Source organism: Aspergillus japonicus, assembly GCF_003184785.1.
Source record: "Aspergillus japonicus CBS 114.51 unplaced genomic scaffold BO86scaffold_56, whole genome shotgun sequence".
Taxonomy (NCBI): domain Eukaryota; kingdom Fungi; phylum Ascomycota; class Eurotiomycetes; order Eurotiales; family Aspergillaceae; genus Aspergillus; species Aspergillus japonicus.
In genome coordinates, this window is record NW_020291693.1 from 86,905 (window position 1) to 104,703 (window position 17,799).

At 51.2% G+C, this 17,799-nt stretch overlaps 6 protein-coding genes and 1 non-coding gene across 7 annotated transcripts; 6 read left to right on the forward strand and 1 right to left on the reverse strand.

Annotated features, from left to right (window-relative positions):
• Window positions 1–243: 243 nt before the first annotated feature.
• Window positions 244–316, forward strand: BO86DRAFT_t246. Its single transcript has one exon. It is a non-coding gene; the product is annotated as a tRNA-Lys (tRNA).
• A 181-nt stretch (window positions 317–497) lies between these two features.
• On the forward strand, window positions 498–3,487 carry BO86DRAFT_178182 (uncharacterized protein). Its single transcript, XM_025666567.1, has 7 exons — window positions 498–819; window positions 882–1,367; window positions 1,440–1,964; window positions 2,035–2,173; window positions 2,263–2,333; window positions 2,384–2,457; window positions 2,509–3,487. Exons 1-7 carry the CDS (start codon window positions 626–628, stop codon window positions 3,219–3,221), a joined length of 2,202 nt encoding a protein of 733 aa, XP_025524450.1. The 5' UTR covers window positions 498–625; the 3' UTR covers window positions 3,222–3,487.
• On the forward strand, window positions 3,362–5,679 carry BO86DRAFT_178219 (3-oxoacid CoA-transferase). The gene is made up of 9 exons (XM_025666568.1): window positions 3,362–3,786; window positions 3,843–4,127; window positions 4,217–4,403; window positions 4,479–4,780; window positions 4,834–4,913; window positions 4,971–5,002; window positions 5,069–5,186; window positions 5,251–5,472; window positions 5,529–5,679. The coding sequence occupies exons 1-9, from the start codon at window positions 3,501–3,503 to the stop codon at window positions 5,661–5,663; spliced, it is 1,647 nt and encodes a 548-aa protein (XP_025524451.1). The 5' UTR covers window positions 3,362–3,500; the 3' UTR covers window positions 5,664–5,679.
• Window positions 5,680–6,009: 330 nt separating this feature from the next.
• BO86DRAFT_438115 (putative MFS transporter) lies at window positions 6,010–8,457 on the forward strand (the record flags this gene model as incomplete). Its single annotated transcript, XM_025676107.1, has 10 exons — window positions 6,010–6,403; window positions 6,461–6,616; window positions 6,743–6,917; window positions 6,975–7,068; window positions 7,158–7,243; window positions 7,304–7,434; window positions 7,509–7,642; window positions 7,857–8,126; window positions 8,187–8,271; window positions 8,340–8,457. Exons 1-10 carry the CDS (start codon window positions 6,237–6,239, stop codon window positions 8,455–8,457), a joined length of 1,416 nt encoding a protein of 471 aa, XP_025524452.1. The 5' UTR covers window positions 6,010–6,236.
• A 957-nt stretch (window positions 8,458–9,414) lies between these two features.
• BO86DRAFT_391673 (cytochrome P450) lies at window positions 9,415–11,635 on the reverse strand. Its single transcript, XM_025672648.1, has 3 exons — window positions 11,280–11,635; window positions 10,046–11,172; window positions 9,415–9,955 (listed from the first exon to the last, which is right to left on the reverse strand). Exons 1-3 carry the CDS (start codon window positions 11,410–11,412, stop codon window positions 9,539–9,541), a joined length of 1,677 nt encoding a protein of 558 aa, XP_025524453.1. The 5' UTR covers window positions 11,413–11,635; the 3' UTR covers window positions 9,415–9,538.
• Window positions 11,636–12,298: 663 nt separating this feature from the next.
• On the forward strand, window positions 12,299–13,756 carry BO86DRAFT_320568 (putative cytochrome b5 reductase; the record flags this gene model as incomplete). Its single annotated transcript, XM_025668300.1, has 2 exons — window positions 12,299–12,392; window positions 12,447–13,756. 2 exons carry the CDS (start codon window positions 12,299–12,301, stop codon window positions 13,754–13,756), a joined length of 1,404 nt encoding a protein of 467 aa, XP_025524454.1.
• A 1,222-nt stretch (window positions 13,757–14,978) lies between these two features.
• BO86DRAFT_320366 (Zn(II)2Cys6 transcription factor) lies at window positions 14,979–17,147 on the forward strand (the record flags this gene model as incomplete). The annotated part of the gene is made up of 4 exons (XM_025668292.1): window positions 14,979–15,293; window positions 15,423–15,515; window positions 15,578–16,036; window positions 16,089–17,147. 4 exons carry the CDS (start codon window positions 14,979–14,981, stop codon window positions 17,145–17,147), a joined length of 1,926 nt encoding a protein of 641 aa, XP_025524455.1.
• Window positions 17,148–17,799: the final 652 nt, after the last annotated feature.

Here is a 17,799-nt window from a genome sequence, read left to right on the forward strand (position 1 = left end):
CTGACGGTATACACTTGCATTTCAGGATATCTTCGGGCTTTTTGTCGAATGTAGACTCGCTTCATTGTATATTTAAGCGGTCCAACATGAACTGACAAGGTCCAAGTGACTTCTGCTGTTTACCTAAACTGACGAACCAACTACTTAACATGACCTGTCTGCAAGATGCTGTGGCTATTGCGGCGGCTTGAAAGTTTAGATTAGGTATATATTGTAAAATAAGACGCTAACAGCCAAAAAGCAGCCGGGCTAGCTCAATCGGCAGAGCGTGAGACTCTTAATCTCAAGGTTGCGGGTTCAACCCCCGCGTTCGGCTTCTACCATATTCCACAACTTTTTGCGATTCCGTGGTTGAACATTTCGATATAACCATAATCATTTTTTGTACAGTACATATCCTCTTCCCAACCCTTGCTTCTTCTACTACTCGCACCCCGACGCTTGAGGTGAAGACCGGCATTACCCTGGGCAGTGTGCAAGTATAACCTCGCTGTTACTATTCCTGCCTGTTGGCACTTTTCGTATCTTGGAGGTATTCTGCGTTCCGTCATGAGTGTCCATTGATGACACTCGCAGATCACACATATATTCCCGCTTTCCAACAAATATCCCCCGCGATATCGCAATGGATAATCGAACACTCCCGCCTGATACACGTTCGATGTCACATGCTCGACAGGCTGCCTGCTTGAACTGTAGGAAAAGCAAAGTTCGATGCAATCGCACCAATGACGAAACGTCCTGTGATCGATGCAGGCAAGCCGATGCAACATGTGTCATTCCTAGTCACCATGTCGGTCGACAGAAGGGCGTCAAAAAGTGCGCATTGAATACATTTACCCGACTTGCAATGACAACTCGTACTGACACACTGATGTCAGTAAGCGTAAAGGATTGGAAAAGGCATTGCATCAGATTGAGCAGGCCATCAAGCGGCCCCGAGCTGAGGATGTCCAAAACTTGATCTCGAACCTCCGGGGGCTGCTCGACAACATACAAGAGCAAAATCCGCATAGCGAGACGGATTGCTTATCAGAGGAACCCGCTGGATCGCCCAGTATATCAGCCGCCGAGTACGACAATCCGGGAGATAGCTTGTCACTGGATGATGCAGAGAACCCCTTGCAACTGCTTGCACGCGCTTCCGACCTACAGCTGTCACCAAATGACATGCGTGGTGTACCGGAATTGAAATCCTCGACGATATTGCATCCATCGGGAATCTACAACGTTGACGACGGCGACACTATGGCCTCAGCCACATCTTTCTTTATTCCCATTAGCGCAAGCTTGGACACTGGTCCCACGGTGGACCCCATTGAGCTGGGGCTCGTTACGCTCGATGAAGCAGAGTCGCTTTTCTTGTAGTATGTCTGTCCAAAGAAAAGTCCAATTCCTCTTCAACCACCGAAATCACTAATCTCACTAATCCCGTCCAGTTTCTACCGCAATCTCGCCCACACTCGATGGGGCCTCGACCCTCTGATCCATAGTGTGCCATTTGTCCGTTCGCAGTCCGCGTTTCTGTTCACCTCGATAATAGCTGCGGCGGCATTGTTCTTGCCCTCAGCCGCAGCAATATCGAAAAGATTATCTAGACATCGTGCAACCCTAGCTCATAATGTCATCACCCAGCGGCATCGATCAGTCGAGATAGTTCTTGCTTTCATGGTAAATGTCCCGTGGATGGGCCCTGGGAACCGCTTAGGTGATGACGATACCTGCATTCATATCGCGATGGCCCTGACTGTTGCATTGGATCTATCTCTAAACAAGATCGTACTTCCCTCGACAAGCTTCGACAGCAGTCTTCTAAAGCGACTTGCCAAAGCTGACTGTATCGATGCAAAGAGAGCACTGCAGATGGACGGCTTCGGTGATGTGGCTTCAGACTCTGTGTGGGGTCGTAGGCTTCTGCGACGACGCGAGAGGGCGTGGATTGCGCTTTTCGTACTCGAACGAGGGTAAGCTCTCTTATCTTGAAACAATACAGAGGAAATTATTTGCCCTGCAGTATTCTAAGGATGCCTACAGTGTATGCCTTGCTCGCGGGAGAAATTATACGGTGCCCTCAACAGCCCTTATTGAGAACTGTGATAAATGGCACCTTTCTGATATTGCCGACTCTCGCGATGGTCCAATGAATTCCATGGCTGTCCTCCGAAGAAATCTGGTGAGTTGAATTTCCCTGCCTGGGCTGAATTCGCGTAAGGCTCAGATGGAACTCTTCTAACAGAAACAACATGATACCTCGCATACTAGGACGGGCTTTTGAAAAGAATAAGAGCCGAGTGTGATAACTCCACGAATAGTGGCTCGGGAGCTGCTCAACTGTGCGTGCGATTGATGAGTTTCGGAATTCGAAGCTGATTTCGATAATCAGGATAAAACATCTCATTGAGAGTTTCTACGGGCAATGGTATAAGGCCTGGACACCGGCTATTGGCGAAGGTCAAGGTAGGCAGCTGTCGCCACCTTTTCCCCAACAGGTGCTAAAAGTATATTAAGCATCATCTCTTCCACCGTATGTTGAGATCTTGGTTATACACACGCAATTATCGACATATGGGGGTGTGATCAACCATCCCACAGCGCCACTCGAAGTGAAGAGGTTTTTCCGTGCAGCGGGCCTCTCGTCTGCGTTGAACGTCCTGAGGGCAGCTATTCAGGGCGAGTCTCGGTTGAAGTCAATGCCGAACAATACTGTTATCATGATTTCGTTCGCGGCATGCTCGGCATTGAGTTTAAGTGCCATGCCGGCAAATAGCAGATCTAGCCTGGCCCCTAGCGTGCGAAATTTGGTTGAAGAAACTGCGACGGTGCTGGAAAGGATAGGGGCTGCCCCCGCCCACAGGAACGGAACCTCGGTACTGTATGGAAGGTTCCTGCGAGAGCTTATTCGGCGCTCTCCTCCGAGCCTGCAGCCCGAAAAAACCTCCGAACTACTGCCGCTAACACAGGCCGAAAGGTCTCAGCCGCCAACCACAGGAGGCTCATATGAGCCTGTCATCAGAACGCAAGAATTATCCTCATTGCCCTCAATGTTCTGGTCCGAACCAATCCAATTCTCCGCCATGTCTGATGATCAAATCATTGATGCCGTCAACCAAGTGGACACAGCCTTCGGGACGTTTGTTCCTGGTATTCCTATGGATGACTTGACCCATTGGGACTGGCTTGACTTTGGAAGCAATAATGCGACCGATATTAGCAGTGTATAATTCATTGACTGCTCCACAATTCCGTTCATCATCGCTCTATTCAGTCAAACAGTGGTACTCACAATTTGTAACTTACTGTAGCTCTCCTATCTATCGATTACATCATTGGGCATGATCCACCCGTCGGCGTTCAGAAGTAGCCCCGAAGGCCGAACTGGAAGGGTGCCGACCTTCTAAGTTGTTTTAAGAACCAATGTCTTCCTGCCCCTCTCGTCGCGCCAACTCGAGAATCAAACCAATGCTTATGGCAAATCGAGCAACAAGCAGAACATTTTGACTATGGCTACACTCAGAATCTCGACGTTCGCTTTGTCGCGGAGGACAACAGTGGCCGCTCGGCCGCAAATCCCCCTGCGAATGCGTCAAGCGAATCCTCGGCCCTTTCTAGGTAGTAAGAACCTGGCTTCTGCTCGCTTTTCGACAGCCAGGGACGAGACCTACTCACGGGCCCCACGGATCGACCGTGGGGCCTCAAAACTGATCGGAAGTGCCGATGAGGCAGTGGCCGACCTGAAGAGCGGATCAACCATTCTCAGCTCAGGATTCGGCCTTTGTGGTGTTGCAGGTAATAGCTATAGTACTAAAATCCTGGCAAAACCGAATGACTGACGTTGCGACTAGAAACTCTGATAGCGGCGATTCATCGCCGAGGTGCGGACAATTTACATTCACTAACTGCAGTCTCCAACAATGCGGGTGCTGCTGGGAAAGGCGGGCTCTCAACGCTAACGCAGGCTGGACAAGTGAATCGGCTTGTCCTCTCCTACCTTGGTAATAACAAGGCATTGGAAAAGAAGTATCTTTCGGGTGACATCTCGATCGAGCTCACACCGCAAGGAACACTGGCTGAGCGGCTACGCGCTGGTGGAGCTGGTATTCCAGCCTTCTTCACCCCCACAGGTGCACGTATGTCTCTCCACGTCAATATTTCTCTAATAGTACGCCGGGTACGAAAAATGGCTACTATGTGAACTTCACCGACTTATATCGTGTAGATACCTTGCTACAAGATGGAGCAATTCCCGTTCGGCTGGATGCGCACGGAAGAGTGCTCGAGCATGGCAGACCACGTGAAACCAGGATATTCAATGGCAAGACCTATCTAATGGAGACTGCACTTACCGGAGATGTGGCAATCCTCAGAGCATGGAAGGCCGATGAGGTAGGAAATTGTGTGTTTCGGTAAGGATCATGCACCACGATTGCCGCCGATCCCCCCAAGATGCACTTGTTATCCTGAACCTAGAACAATTTTAGGTATACTACCAAGGCCTTTGGTCCGATCATGGCAAAGGCAGCTGCCCTCACGATAGTCGAAGCAGAGAACATCGTACCCGTGGGCTCGATTGACCCCAATGACGTCGATCTTCCGGGGATTTTCGTTGATCGGATTGTCCCCGCTACTGAAGAAAAGCACATAGAAATCAAGAAACTGAGATCAAGCGATGATGAAGGCGCCGTTGCAGCTGTTAAGGATGCAGCAATGACTCAAAGAAATCGCATCGCCAGGAGAGCTGCCAAGGAGCTCAAGCAGGGTTACTATGTGAATCTGGGAGTTGGTAGGTGGTATGACACAATATGTCTCACTACAAGTATACTCATGAAATTGAAGGAATCCCGACCCTTGCTCCCTCATTTCTGCCGCGTGATGTGAAAGTCTGGGTACAGTCCGAAAACGGTATTCTCGGCATGGTAAGAGATCTTCCTCAACTACACCTTCAGATCTAAGATGACTAACTGCTTCCACAGGGCCCCTATCCCACAGAGGAAGAAGTGGATCCGTAAGTGGTTAACTCCCGATACCTACAAGCCGCTCACGTTCGGATTTCTCACCCGGCTCTTCCTAGGGACATTATCAATGCCGGAAAAGAGACAGTTACCCTAGTTCCGGGAGCTGCCACCTTTGATAGTACCGAGTCGTTCGGCATGATCCGTGGGGGCCATGTGGATGTCTCTATTCTAGGAGTATGTGTTGACTACTCTCGCCCATCGTTGGCAGAATACTTCGGACTGACGCTCTCATTTCAAGGCTCTACAAGTCGGTGCCAACGGCGATCTGGCAAATTACATGATCCCCGGTAAAGTTTTCAAGGGGATGGGAGGGGCCATGGATTTGATTTCCAACCCCGATCAAACCAAAATTGTGGTAGCTACCAATCATACAGCAAAGGACGGATCGCCCAAGATCGTATCTCAATGCAGTCTCCCTCTGACGGGAGCAAACTGCGTTAGTACGATTATCACAGACCTGGTAAGCTCGCAAATCTACGGCTCCTGGGACTCTAGATAGCTAATGGGCGTGGTTAGTGTGTGTTTCAAGTGGATCGGACGAAAGGGGAGCTCCTGCTGACGGAACTTGCTCCGGGAGTGGAAGTTGAGGAAGTGAAAAGTAAGACCGGAGCGAGCTTTGCGGTCGCAGATCATCTGGAGATCATGGAGTAATGGGTCATCGGTTGGGCGTCTGATTCTTAGATCATTGTACTGTACGTTCAAGTTTCAGTTGTATATACATAAGTTTCGGTGTGAAAAAGAAAAAGCGTCGCACGGTAACTAGAATTGCATGCCGAGGCGGATCCTGATCGCACTTGCAGCAACCAAATCCGGGGAAGACACAATCGCAAAAAGTGCGGGGAAAGAGGACTAGGGGCGGGGGTGGATGCGTTCCTTCCTTTAGGCACTAAGTACAGTACTAGCTAGGTACCTGGTAGTACTAGGTAGTACCTACCCTACCTGGCATTTAACTTGGTAGGTCCTTTCTTAATCTGGGGATGCCTGCTTGCTTAAGAGAGTAACTCTTACTACTACTACTACTACTACTCCTACTACTACTACTACTACTACTACTACTACTACTACCACCACCACCACCACCAGTAACTCCCTTTGCGTCCCCCTTCTACATCCAGCAGTCTGATTGTTTCTGATTGCTTCCTCTTCCCTGACTGATCTCAATCCACGCTCGCTACTCCTCTGACTGGAAATGCTGCTAAACTATCCCTTCATGCACCATAATCCATGAACCCAACACCCGAAAGTAGTATGCAGAGCATGGATCCTCTCCATTTGCAAAGCAAGAACCACGAATCCGCCAAGCAGGAACTTTGCGTGGAACCAGGCCATGACGACGCCGACGAAGAACATCAGCGATGGGTACGGAATCTCTTGTTCAAGATGGACTGCAGGTAGAGCCAAAATTCATCATCAACGTTTTCCACGACCACCAATGCGTTTTCTTTTAGGCTCCTGCCAGCTCTATCTGGTCTCTTCCTCTGTTCCTTTCTCGATCGAACCAATGTAGGCAACGCCAAGATCCTGGGCCTGGAGGACGATATCAACATCACCGGTCATCAGTATGATATTGGTCTAACGGTATTCTACATCATGTACATCTGCAGGTGAGACAAGCCAGATGCACCATTAGTTTTGTTCTTCTCCCCTTGGTGGCTACCCTTGATTTCACCTTGTGAGCCCCTTCTCATTTCTGGTACTAATTCGTTTACGTTCTGCGAAACGTCGATCAGCGAGCTCCCCAGTAATCTGGTCATCAGAAAGGCCTCGCCCAAGGTTTGGCTGCCTTTTCTGACGATGATCTGGGGCATATTCACAATGTGCTTGGGTTTCGTGCGCAACTTTGCTGGCTTCGTCGTTGTCCGAGCCCTCTTGGGAATTGCCGAAGGCGGACTTCTTCCCGGAATCGTGGGTTCTGATCAGGCTTGTCTTTCTCTGGAGCTGACTGACTGATTCCGGCTCGAGGTCTTGTACCTGTCATTCTTCTACCGACGAAATGATTTGGCTTTGCGCATCGGAGTTTTCTATACAGCCGCATCCCTGTCAGGGGCTTTTGGAGGTGAGTAAACAAACTGTGGGACGAAATTGGTTGAGAGACAATTGATTCTTACTTGGAGTTATGCAGAAACTGTAACTAACAAGATGAAGGCCTTTTAGCGCGTGGACTAGCCCAGATTGGCCCTCGAGGGGGGCTTGAAGGATGGCGCTGGATCATGATCATCGAGGGTTTACTGGTGAGTCTTACTGTACCACGCACGGAAGTGAGTTGGTGTTTCGTCTAATATGGAGCAAAGACATTTTCTGTCGGCGGGCTGAGCTATTTTCTGCTGCCAAACAGTCTGGAGACGGCATTCTTCTTGACTCCAGAGGAACGAGCATTTGCTCTCGAAAGAGTCATGCTTGACACCCCCTCAGCTGAGTACGCGTAAGTCAGAGCTGCTCTTTTCCATTCTACAGGCCACAATACCTACTCACCGACGAACTGACTCTTGAAATCAGGACGGCGGAGGATGAGCGGGAAACTCTCAAGTGGACTGAGGTGCGACGAGGGCTTCTAGATCCGCGAATGTGGTTGTCTGCCACAGCCTACTTCTCAATCTTGTCAGGGCTATACTCATTCGGATTATTTGTAAGCGACCTAACGTTCTCGGCTCTCCTCTACCAGGGCTAATGCAGCATGCTACAACGTCTAGCTTCCAACCATCATTGAAGAAAGTGGTTTTGCCCGGGATCCGAACCAAGTTCAATTCTGGACCGTGATACCATATGCTGTTGCTACTGTCGTGACTGGTGAGTCTCTAAGTAATCCATCTTTCGGCATCTACCACAAAGCTAAACCGTGATTAGTGGTTGTGGCTGTGGTATCGGACCGGTTGCAGCTACGCGGAGTCGTGATGCTTTTCACATTACCGATTGCCATAGCTGGGTACGGAGCGATTGCTAATATTCTCTCGCCATCAGCCAAGTATGCAATGACCTGTCTTATGGCTACTGGGTTGTATAGCAGTGTACCATGCATCTTGGTCTGGAATTCAAACAACTCTGCAGGACATTATAAGCGTGCCACCACATCCGCCATGCAGCTAACCATTGCCAACTGTGGAGGGCTTCTTGCTAGTAGGTTTCTCTCCTTGTGTAGCCACAGCAGTAACTGGAACCGCGCTTATAATAAGGCAGCTTTCAATTACCCCGACCAAGACAAATCCCAGTATCATCAAGGACACACAGTAATTATGGGATTGTTGGTGTTTGCATGGTTCATGTGAGTTGAGCGACTAGATGGTGGATGCCCCAAAGGGATGCTTGCACGGAGCTGATATGGAGCCGCAGGATCTTTTTCAATGTTTTATACTGTGCCAAGATCAACCGGGATAAGGCACAAGGCAAGTATGCACAGTACGCCGGATGTCACGATGACCGAGATCCTGCATTCAAAATGATGCTATAGCCCGTTCGGCCGACTGGCGACCGAGAAATCGCAAGGCCCCCAGTAGGCCGGTAAATCAACTGTACTCAGCTGATCGAGGTGTATCTCGCCCTCTTCGACTGCTTTCACATACTTAGTGATTAAATATACATGAATATGGTCGTTGTCTGTGAGCCTGCAGGCGATGTCACCCTTGCTGTACTGTAACTGCAGATTTAGGTCCGAAGGACACATGCTCCGATATTGAACACATCATATTGTTTCACTCCTCCTCTGTGAATATAGCAGACTTATCACTTGCCATCGTGTATCCCTTTTAAGCTACAGGAGAGGATAGTATAGCACCTAAGAAAATCGTGAACAGCATCCTGCACTAGTGCCATGGTCATGTATAGGTCCGCCCGCTCAGCAACAATGCTGAATCTTGACATAAGGTAACACCGAATCAAGAGGCACAAGGTGCTTCGAAATAGTACGGCTCAGCATCTTGGCCTCTCTTAGGGTTGATAAGAGAGAAAGGTTAAGTGTGCATGGAGGAAAACTTGGCGTGTAGTGAGTGGTCTTTCTATCAACTTGTTGTTAAGTATGGCCTCAGTCATGGCATGGTTTATTTTCCGGTACGCTGAGACTTACCTGTTTCTCAAGAAGCTTGTCTACCTCTCTCAGTTCTTCTTGGTGTCTGTTGAGTCAAGGATCGAGTCGTTGAACGTATGCGGGGTGTATCCGTTGAAGCATCGCTACATGCTGCGAGCGTTTGACTCCTTTGTACTGAATGTGAGGTTCGCTTGGTCGCTAATATGTGTTCTTAGCGCTTCACTCCTATATATGGATGCTCAATGTTTAAGGATAGCTGGCTAGGACTAAAGTTTGTGCCAGGCTACCAGCGCACTGAAGCTCAATCTGCGCAGGAGAAATAGTATCACACTAAGAGAGAAAGAGAGAGAGAGAGAGAGAGAGAGAGAGAGAGAGAGAGAAAGGGAGAGAGAAAGAGAGAAAGGGAGAGGGAGAGGAAGAAAGAGCACACGAGCTGTGGGAAAAGAAGATGTTTCGCAGAATGGTAATATGTACAAGATCGTCAGGGCCCTGAAGACGTTGAGACTGACTACAATGAAAGTGTCGGCTTAAAGTCTGACTTTGGAGGCCATTTCACCCGCCGCTCCGCTCTCACGTATAGGTTATTCGGCCTGATGAGCTGGAACATTGGGTCGTATTCTACCGTCGAATCCCCCTCTCGGGTGAACTTGTATCGGTACAGAAGCTTCGGCAGGAATATTTTCACCTCCTGAAGTGCAAAGTTGAAGCCAATACACATACGGGGGCCGGTTGCGAAAGGGATGTATGCGGTTTTATGCCGGTTCTTCACGGCCTCCGTGTCCCAGCGGTCAGGATCGAACCGAGTGGGATTATCCCAAACATTGGAGTTATTGTGCAGATGGTGCAATGCCCCGACAACAACCGCGTCTTCGGGGATTTTGTAACCCCCCGGCAAGATCATATCAACCTTGGCGGTCCGGGCAGGCTGCGTAGAAAAGTACGTCAGTAAACTATTGGTTAGGGTCCTCCACGGCGATTTTGCCATGCCCTAGGAAGCATGAGACGGCTCTCCTACCTGGAACGATGGATTGTGGCGCCTTTGGGTTTCTTTGATGAATTTATCCATGAATCTGAGTTGATCCGTGATGTCGGCGGTGAGCTGGGTATCCTCGGTGATACCGTGGTCGACCAGCTCCTGGAGGAGTCTCTCTTGCATGCCGGGATAGGTCACCAACGAATAGATCAGCCATGACAGCAGAGAGCTGGTGGTGGTGAAGCCGGCGCCAGTGGCCACGAGCAGGGCCTGCATCAGGGAAGTCTTGGGCAGCTTTTCGCCCTTGTTGTCGGTTGCACGGATCGCGTAATCAATCATGTTGTCCGCCTGCAGAGCCGCTTCCTGCAGTGGGAGATCATGGACGCCGCCGCGGCTCGCATTTTGGATCGACTCGTCGATCAGTTCGAAGACCCGGCCGCGGATGTCCCGCAAGCGCTTGGGGTCTCCGAAGGGGAGCTTCGAGTACCAATCGCCGCGGGCACTCACCTTCTTGTTGAGCTCCAGGGACTCGGCAATCAGGAGGATCAGCTCGTGGGGCGGGGCCGTGGCCGAGGCGAAGTGCTGGAAGTCGATGCCCAGGACCAGCTTGCCCACCGCCTGCGAGCCGAGCTTGAGCATGTACTGGTACACGTTCCAGGCCTCTTCCGCCTCGTCGAAGGCGTCGAAAACCTTGAATGCGTCCTCCACGGTGCGCTGCATGGTGGGCGCGTAGTGCCGCACCGCCTTGGGACCGAAGGCCGGCGGGAGGAACTTGTGGGCGACATGCCACGTCGGGCTATCGGTGTCGGCGAGGAAGACACCGGCCTCGGTGTTCTTGATGGGGTACAGCGGGTGCGCCTCGTTGATCTTTTTGGTGAAGAAGTCGCTCTCCGAGAAGATGATGGCGCTCAGGGCCGGGTCATTGGTGTGGTAGGTCGTGCGGCCCATGCTGCTGGTTTGGAAGATCGGTCCATACTGCTCGAACAGGCGCTGGTGGTTTCCAAGATGGTCGGGATAGATCTGGAAGAAGTTGCCGAAGATCGGGATTCCCTGGGGTCCGGGGATTTCGCTGACCGGCTTCCCATCGATGGTGATGCTGATCGGGACTTCCGATGAGCACACCTCCGAGGTTCCGTGAAAAACGGCGTCCTCGGTCTGCAGTCCGATGCCTGTCGTTGTTTAGTTTGTGTTTAGTTTGAGTTCACAGGAGGGCCTCAAATCCAGCCAGAGGCAACAAGCAGGGGGCAAGGGGGGAGAAGACTGAGGGATCAAATACCATTGGGATCAACAATGGCGAAATGCGCAGCGAGAAGATGCTGAAGTTCTCCGAAATCAAGAGCTGAGTCCACCTCAATCTCCCTGGCAGTAGCAACGGGCTCACCCAACAGGTAAAATTGCTTGGCTGGCATGTTTACCGTTTCTGGGTGACGATGCAGTGAAGAGATAGATGGGCAGTCGGATTTCCTCTGCGCGCCTTGCCGCTTTATACGCGTTATACAGGATCGAGAATCGATGCGACGCCGTCTCCGTCTGGACCATGCGCCGGACAAATCAAAACAAGCGCGACCATGTTGACCAGGAAGACGAATCCACATGAGTTACTCCATAGTGTATAGATATTTTCCACACACACACACACACACACACACACACACACACACACAGAGGCAGAAGATAACGGGGAGGATAGGATCCATCGGTGGCCTGACGGCCTGCCTCGGCAAGTCAACCCGCAACCGTTGGAAGAATTCAAGACAGGAAGCGATCGTCATATCAGGGCCCACCGCAAATACATATGCGTACTAAGTACAGTACATGAAAACTACGATTATGCTTCGGTCTTAAGCATAATCGAACATCGGCTTCCCAGCATTTCCATAAAGGGGCACAAACCGGCATAGTTCGCCCTACAGAATTACGCTGCTCACTCGGCAAACCGGCCGCTGCAACAACTTCCAAATTACAATCTCCGACGCAGGTGGGCCGACTGGATCCCTTTCTCCTACTTCCCTTCCAATTATCCTGAGTGAAAAATAATTAGAAGGAAAAAGGGAGAGAAAAAAAAAAAAAAAAGGGAAAAGAGAAAGGGAAGGAAAAAGAAGTCGCGCAATCAGAGTAGTCGCATTGTCGGTTTATGCCGTGCTATGCTACTGCTGGCAACCATGTTATATTGCGCGGCAGTTATCCCGCGACCTGGAGTCAGGAAAATTTCCCTGAAACAACTTGAATCCCTTCTTTGATGCAGAGACATCATTGACAATGGAACATTCTATACCATCAGAGTCATCGGCTCAGATGCTAGCGGATGTCCAGCTGCCCGAATATTCCTTGGCCGAGGTGGCAACACACACCAAGAAGGGAGATATCTGGATCATCGTTCACGGACAAGGTATGACACGTTGTGGTGACCCTGGAAGAGATGTAGACACTGACGATTTATTAGTATTCGACGTCACGAACTATCTCCAAGACCATCCGGGAGGTGCGGAGGTCCTTCTAGAGACCGCAGGCACAGATGCCACCGCCGATTTCGAAGATGTTGGTCATTCCGAGGATTCGCGCGATATTCTGCAAGAGTATCTGATCGGCACCTTGAAAGACGCCAAGAGATATGTATCTCCGAAAGTTGTTCGTGTTATCCCTCAAAAGTCTGAGAAGACAACACCACCAAGTTCATCCTCAGCTCGATCAATGGGTGCAATCGTCGGTGCATTGGGTACGGCGACAGCTCTACTGTATACCGTCAATCGAAGCAACCTGGGCGCCATAGATATGCGGAGGACTTTGGGCCAAATTGTCCCTTCTAAGCTCAATGTGTCCAGACTCCCGGGCGGGGAGTTTGCCCACGGGTTCATCATGGCGACAGCTGTCTGCGCGCTGCTGGGCAGCCTGGTCGCGCAGCAGGCTGCAAAGTTCACCCAAATCGACTCGGGCTTCCTCCGATACCCTCCTCGCATCAAGGCGCGGAAACGCCCCAGAGCTGACCCCCACCTGGCCAAGGGCTTTCTTGACGCCAAGGAATTCCAACGCCTGCCGTTGGTGCGGAAGGATGAATTGGCATCAAATGTGTACCGCTTTGTTTTCGCATTACCTGACCAGAAAGGAGTCATCGGTCTTCCGATCGGACAGCACGTTGCCATTCGAGCGGTGGTCAATGACACCACCGTCAGCCGATCGTACACGCCGGTGTCGAACAATCTGGACCTGGGCCGCCTCGAGCTGCTCGTCCGATGCTATCCAGATGGGCTTTTGAGCGGGCAATACCTTGCCAAGCTCGAGGTGGGCGACGAGGTAGAGTTTCGAGGGCCCAAGGGACCCATGCGATATAGCAGGGGACTGTGTACGAAGATCGGGATGGTGGCTGGAGGCACTGGCATCACCCCGATGTACCAATTGATCCGCGCTATTTGCGAGGACGACCGCGACACTACAGAGATCAGCCTCATTTACGCGAACCGTACCGAGCATGACATCCTACTGCGCGAGGAGCTGGAGGACTTCGCTCGCAAGTATCCCAAGAATTTCAAGCTCTGGTACATGCTTGACACCGCGCCTGAGGCGTGGCAGTATGGCACCGGTTACGTGACCCAAGCGGTGCTCAGCGAGCGTCTACCGTCGCCATCACCCGATACCAAAATCCTGTTATGTGGCCCTCCGCCAATGGTCAGTGCCTGCAAGAAGACGCTGGTGGCGATGGGGTTCCAGAAACCAGGAGCGATTTCTAAAATCGGCGATCAAGTCTTTTGTTTCTGAGACAGGCCATAGTCTCGCACCGACTCAGATTTGCATGTACATAAATAACAACAACAATTTTGGGCTCTGGACCAAGGGGTGGCACCATTGTATGTGTAATATTGTAGTCTAGGCAGACTGTTTTGAGATCCCCAAACGCCTCAAACGCCTCAAACGCCTCAAGCGGAAGTGGCCCGGGAAAGGCTTGAGATTTATTCTCCACTGAGGGTTAACCTTGATAAATGTCGCAGACTCGCAGACCGAATCGGTTCCATTGACTGATTGGTTGGAGCTTGTACAGTACGCACTGTCGTGGCTCGTCCTCTGACGATAAAAAGAGAGAAAAAGGAGAAATATCCGAGGTTGAGTGGAGGCAGAGACAGGCTAAACCCTACAACCAAGCTTGCTTCAGGCCTGTTGGTCGGCGTCTCCTGTCTTTGAACCTCGGCTGATCAGCAACATTATTGTTATTATTGTTGTTATTATTATTGACCACTGGACAATCAACAAATCTCTGATGGGCCGGAATGTTCTTTGCTTGCGTTCGTGATTTTCTTTCAGATTCTCCAGATTATCCTGATGTGGGGACGGACGCTGTTGGCAGCCGAGGTAAAAGTTTCCATTGTTCCAGGCATACGTAGTCGTGTCCAGTACAGGGGACAGTACGGGGTACGGTACGGAGTACATACATGCTGTCTAGCTATACATACAGTACAGTACACGTATGTACACACCGTATCATCCCCTGTGGAGTGCGCTGTGGCCATGTTAGGATCCATATCTGCCAGCACTAACAAGAAGACGGGAGTTTCCTGCGCTTTCGTCTGTGACAGAAACAAAAACGAAACTTGTTTGACTTGCCTCACTTTTCCATGATAGTTACAATATACCCTGTGTATACGGATGTATAAGTGGTATTGTTCCCTGCACTGTCACCACTCCGTGGCAAACGTGACAGTCATATCGGCGCTCGCGGCGCGCATAAGCTTATGCGGCTTGGCGCGAGGTTCCTCATCAGTTATAGCTTACCATGCGCTAACTAAGTTGGCCACCGGCATGTCATCTTCGTCCTGGAACTCACGGGGTAGTCCTCAAGAGTCTCTTAGAATTGGACAGAAGCAGCCCGATGGAATTAGTATCAGACTGCGATTGGAATTTTCTCGCGCAATTGCCAGTGTCGCATGGTTTTGAGTACCGAGCGAGCCGTCGTGGATTGCAAGGCGGCGCGCGCGCGGGAGACATCATGAACGCCGCCGAAGCGTCCACCAGTCCGACTGACGTCTCCGTCCCCTCGCGGCATCGAAGCCGCCCTTCGGTGCCAATCTCTGCTTATACGCGCAGCTGCGCTTCGTGCCGAAGACGGAAAGTCAAATGCGACAGGCAGCGACCATGCGCCAACTGTGCGCGCGCAGAACATGAGTGTGTCTATCCACCGGGCCGTGGGAGGGCCCCAAAGCAGCCGCGCAGCCGTACATTGACGGCCCAACTTTCGGAGCGACTGTCTCATTTGGATGCCATGATTCGACAGCTGAGGTATCGACGAGGCGCGAGCGTCTCGGTAGACCCTTCCTCTTCGCCTCCACCCGGAAACCCAGACGTGGAGAGCAGGGATGATTGGAGGAGACATTCCTCTGTACGGGATGCTGGAGGTGTATCCAACAGGACCAGGGCCGGTCAACCTGTGCAGCCTGGAGTGCCGCCAGCAGAAGGGTTCCTGGTCCAGGATGGTGCCTCTACGCAATACATAGATGAGGTCCTCTTTGCGCACGTGCTTGAGAAGGTTAGTAGTGCTGACTTGGTTCACAAATGAGCTATCCCGGAACTGACTGCCCTGACCAACAGGATAACGACATTCGATCGGCTATTAGCAGCCCTGGAAGTACCAATGCAAGTAGTCAGCGGCCATCCGATACATGCGGATTCGATGGCCTGATCTCAGATCCCACGCCGGACTCGTACTGTCGAAGTCCGTCGCGCAGACAGGCAACGCAGCTGTGGCAAGTCTACCTGAATAACGTCGACCCCCTTCTCAAGCTTCTCCATATTCCTAGCGTAAACTCTCGTATTTTCGCGGCCATCAACCACCCGAATCAAGTACCCGCAGGCACGAGCGCGCTTCTTTTCGCAATCTACTTCGCCGCCGTCACCAGTCTACCTTCTCCGGATACTATCCTGATATTAAACCAGGACCGGCAGTCTGCGCTCAATCGATTTCAGCGAGCACTAGAGGTTTCTCTTCATATGGCAGCGTTTCTGGATTCGCCCACTATTACCACTTTACAGGCGATGACGATCTACCTGGTGACCTTCCGCGTACACGCCTAGCCGATTATACCATACTGACACTTTCCAGAGATGTCGTCGGAATCATAGTGGTGGTCGTTCCGGTTGGGCTCTCAATGGCCTGCTCATCCGCAGCGCCCAGTCTATTGGGCTTCATCGAGACCCGGAGCATTTCAAGCTCACGCCGCTGGAATGTGAGCTTCGTCGACGATTATGGTGGCAAATCTGCGGGTCCGACAATCGGGTCGCTGAAGATCATGGGCTTTCGACTGGTTGGGTGGAGAATTCATGCGATACGAAGCTACCCTTGAATGCTGACGACAAAGATATTTGCGCAGAAACGGATGTTGCCCCAGTGCCTCGAGAGGGATGGACCGAAATGACATTTTTCCTACTTACCGCAGAGCTCAACGAAGCACTCCAGCAAGCCTCTCGAATGTCCTTAGGGATCCTTAACAGCCAGAGCCCCACGGACAGCTTGGAACAACTGTTAGAGCATGTAAGACAAAGAATTGAAGGGAAGTACCTGAAGTATTGCGATCCCAACATTCCGCTGCAGAAGGCTGCCATTTTGCTGGGCCAAGTTCTTCTAGGAAAACTCGGCGTTTTCATCCGGCAACGATACCTGAAAAGACTAGGTGCGGAAGAGTCCGCTGCTCGTGCGGTGGAGGAAACATTTGCACTGGCGTGTGACATCCTGTCTCTGGGCATAGAGTTGAAAGAGGACGAGCTCCTGAACAGTTACCAGTGGCATTTCACCACGTATCCCCAATATCATTTGCTTACCTACACGCTGTGGCATCTCTACGTGCGTCCGGACGTGCCCGGGGCAGACCGAGCTTGGGAGCTGGTGAACAAGTCATTCAGCATGACTGAACTTCCTTCCAGACCCAGTCCTGGGCCAAAATGGAATGCTCTACGCAGGCTGCGAGAGAAGGCATTGAGCATGCGCCGCGTTTATCAAACCGCACAGATTCCTGCGGTAGATGCAGAGAGCATGGAGGCCGACAACACGCAAGCTGAGAAGCTAAGTGATGAGGAGTTCATTGAGGCATTTAGAGGCGATATGCTCTGGGATCTGGATTCAGTCTGCTTTCCAGATTGGTCGACCTTACCTCTAGCATTGTGACAGGGGAATTGGATGAAAGGCTAAGTCCGAAAAATTGTATGTCTCCTTCAAGATATCGACCGCTTGCCCAAGCAATCTCGAAATTGGTATTAATCCGACCGAGCGTCATGCGCGCGAACATGGATAGCGGCTAAGCCAAGGGCATATAACTGGTTGTTGCCCAAGCCACCCGGTTGTTGTAATGTAATCACTGTCGTGCGACTCGTGCCGAGGTTGAGCGGTGTATTCGAGGGGCGGATGGGAATGATAATGCTCCTCGTGATTCCATCGCGCTGCGCTTTGATATCATGGTGTAGCACGAAAAGTGTAAAACATGCATATCTCAGGAAAAGGGAGGAAGGAGGAAAGGCAGAAAGCGATCGTGAGAAATGGAAAGAAGGGAAACGGAGAATGTCATCATCGGGTGGGGCGAGAAATCTCCATCCGGAACCAGCCGTGACGGTAAGACTGGAGAGCCGGGCGGTAGCCGGGCTAGATTCATTAGGTCTTCTACCTCTCTTGCCCTTTTTCCCCCCTTCCACTCGGCGGAAAAACAATGCCAATGTAGTCCGTAGGGACAGAGCCCAATCATCGAGTACCCTGTATATGCGTGGGTGGCTGATTGCAATTGAATTGTTTTGGCTGGAGCCAGTGCAGTGAGAGCCAGCCATGT

Coding starts and splice junctions, on each gene's coding strand:
- BO86DRAFT_178182 (XM_025666567.1), top strand. CDS start 626: ATGGATAATCGAACACTCCCGCCTGATACACGTTCGATGTCACATGCT. Junction 820..881: donor CGACAGAAGGGCGTCAAAAA/GTGCGCATTGAA, acceptor CACTGATGTCAG/TAAGCGTAAAGGATTGGAAA. Junction 2,334..2,383: donor GGCTCGGGAGCTGCTCAACT/GTGCGTGCGATT, acceptor TTCGATAATCAG/GATAAAACATCTCATTGAGA.
- BO86DRAFT_178219 (XM_025666568.1), top strand. CDS start 3,501: ATGGCTACACTCAGAATCTCGACGTTCGCTTTGTCGCGGAGGACAACA. Junction 4,128..4,216: donor CTTCACCCCCACAGGTGCAC/GTATGTCTCTCC, acceptor TATATCGTGTAG/ATACCTTGCTACAAGATGGA. Junction 5,187..5,250: donor TGGATGTCTCTATTCTAGGA/GTATGTGTTGAC, acceptor TCTCATTTCAAG/GCTCTACAAGTCGGTGCCAA.
- BO86DRAFT_391673 (XM_025672648.1), bottom strand. CDS start 11,412: ATGCCAGCCAAGCAATTTTACCTGTTGGGTGAGCCCGTTGCTACTGCC. Junction 11,173..11,279: donor CGCCATTGTTGATCCCAATG/GTATTTGATCCC, acceptor AAACAACGACAG/GCATCGGACTGCAGACCGAG. Junction 9,956..10,045: donor GCCACAATCCATCGTTCCAG/GTAGGAGAGCCG, acceptor TTTTCTACGCAG/CCTGCCCGGACCGCCAAGGT.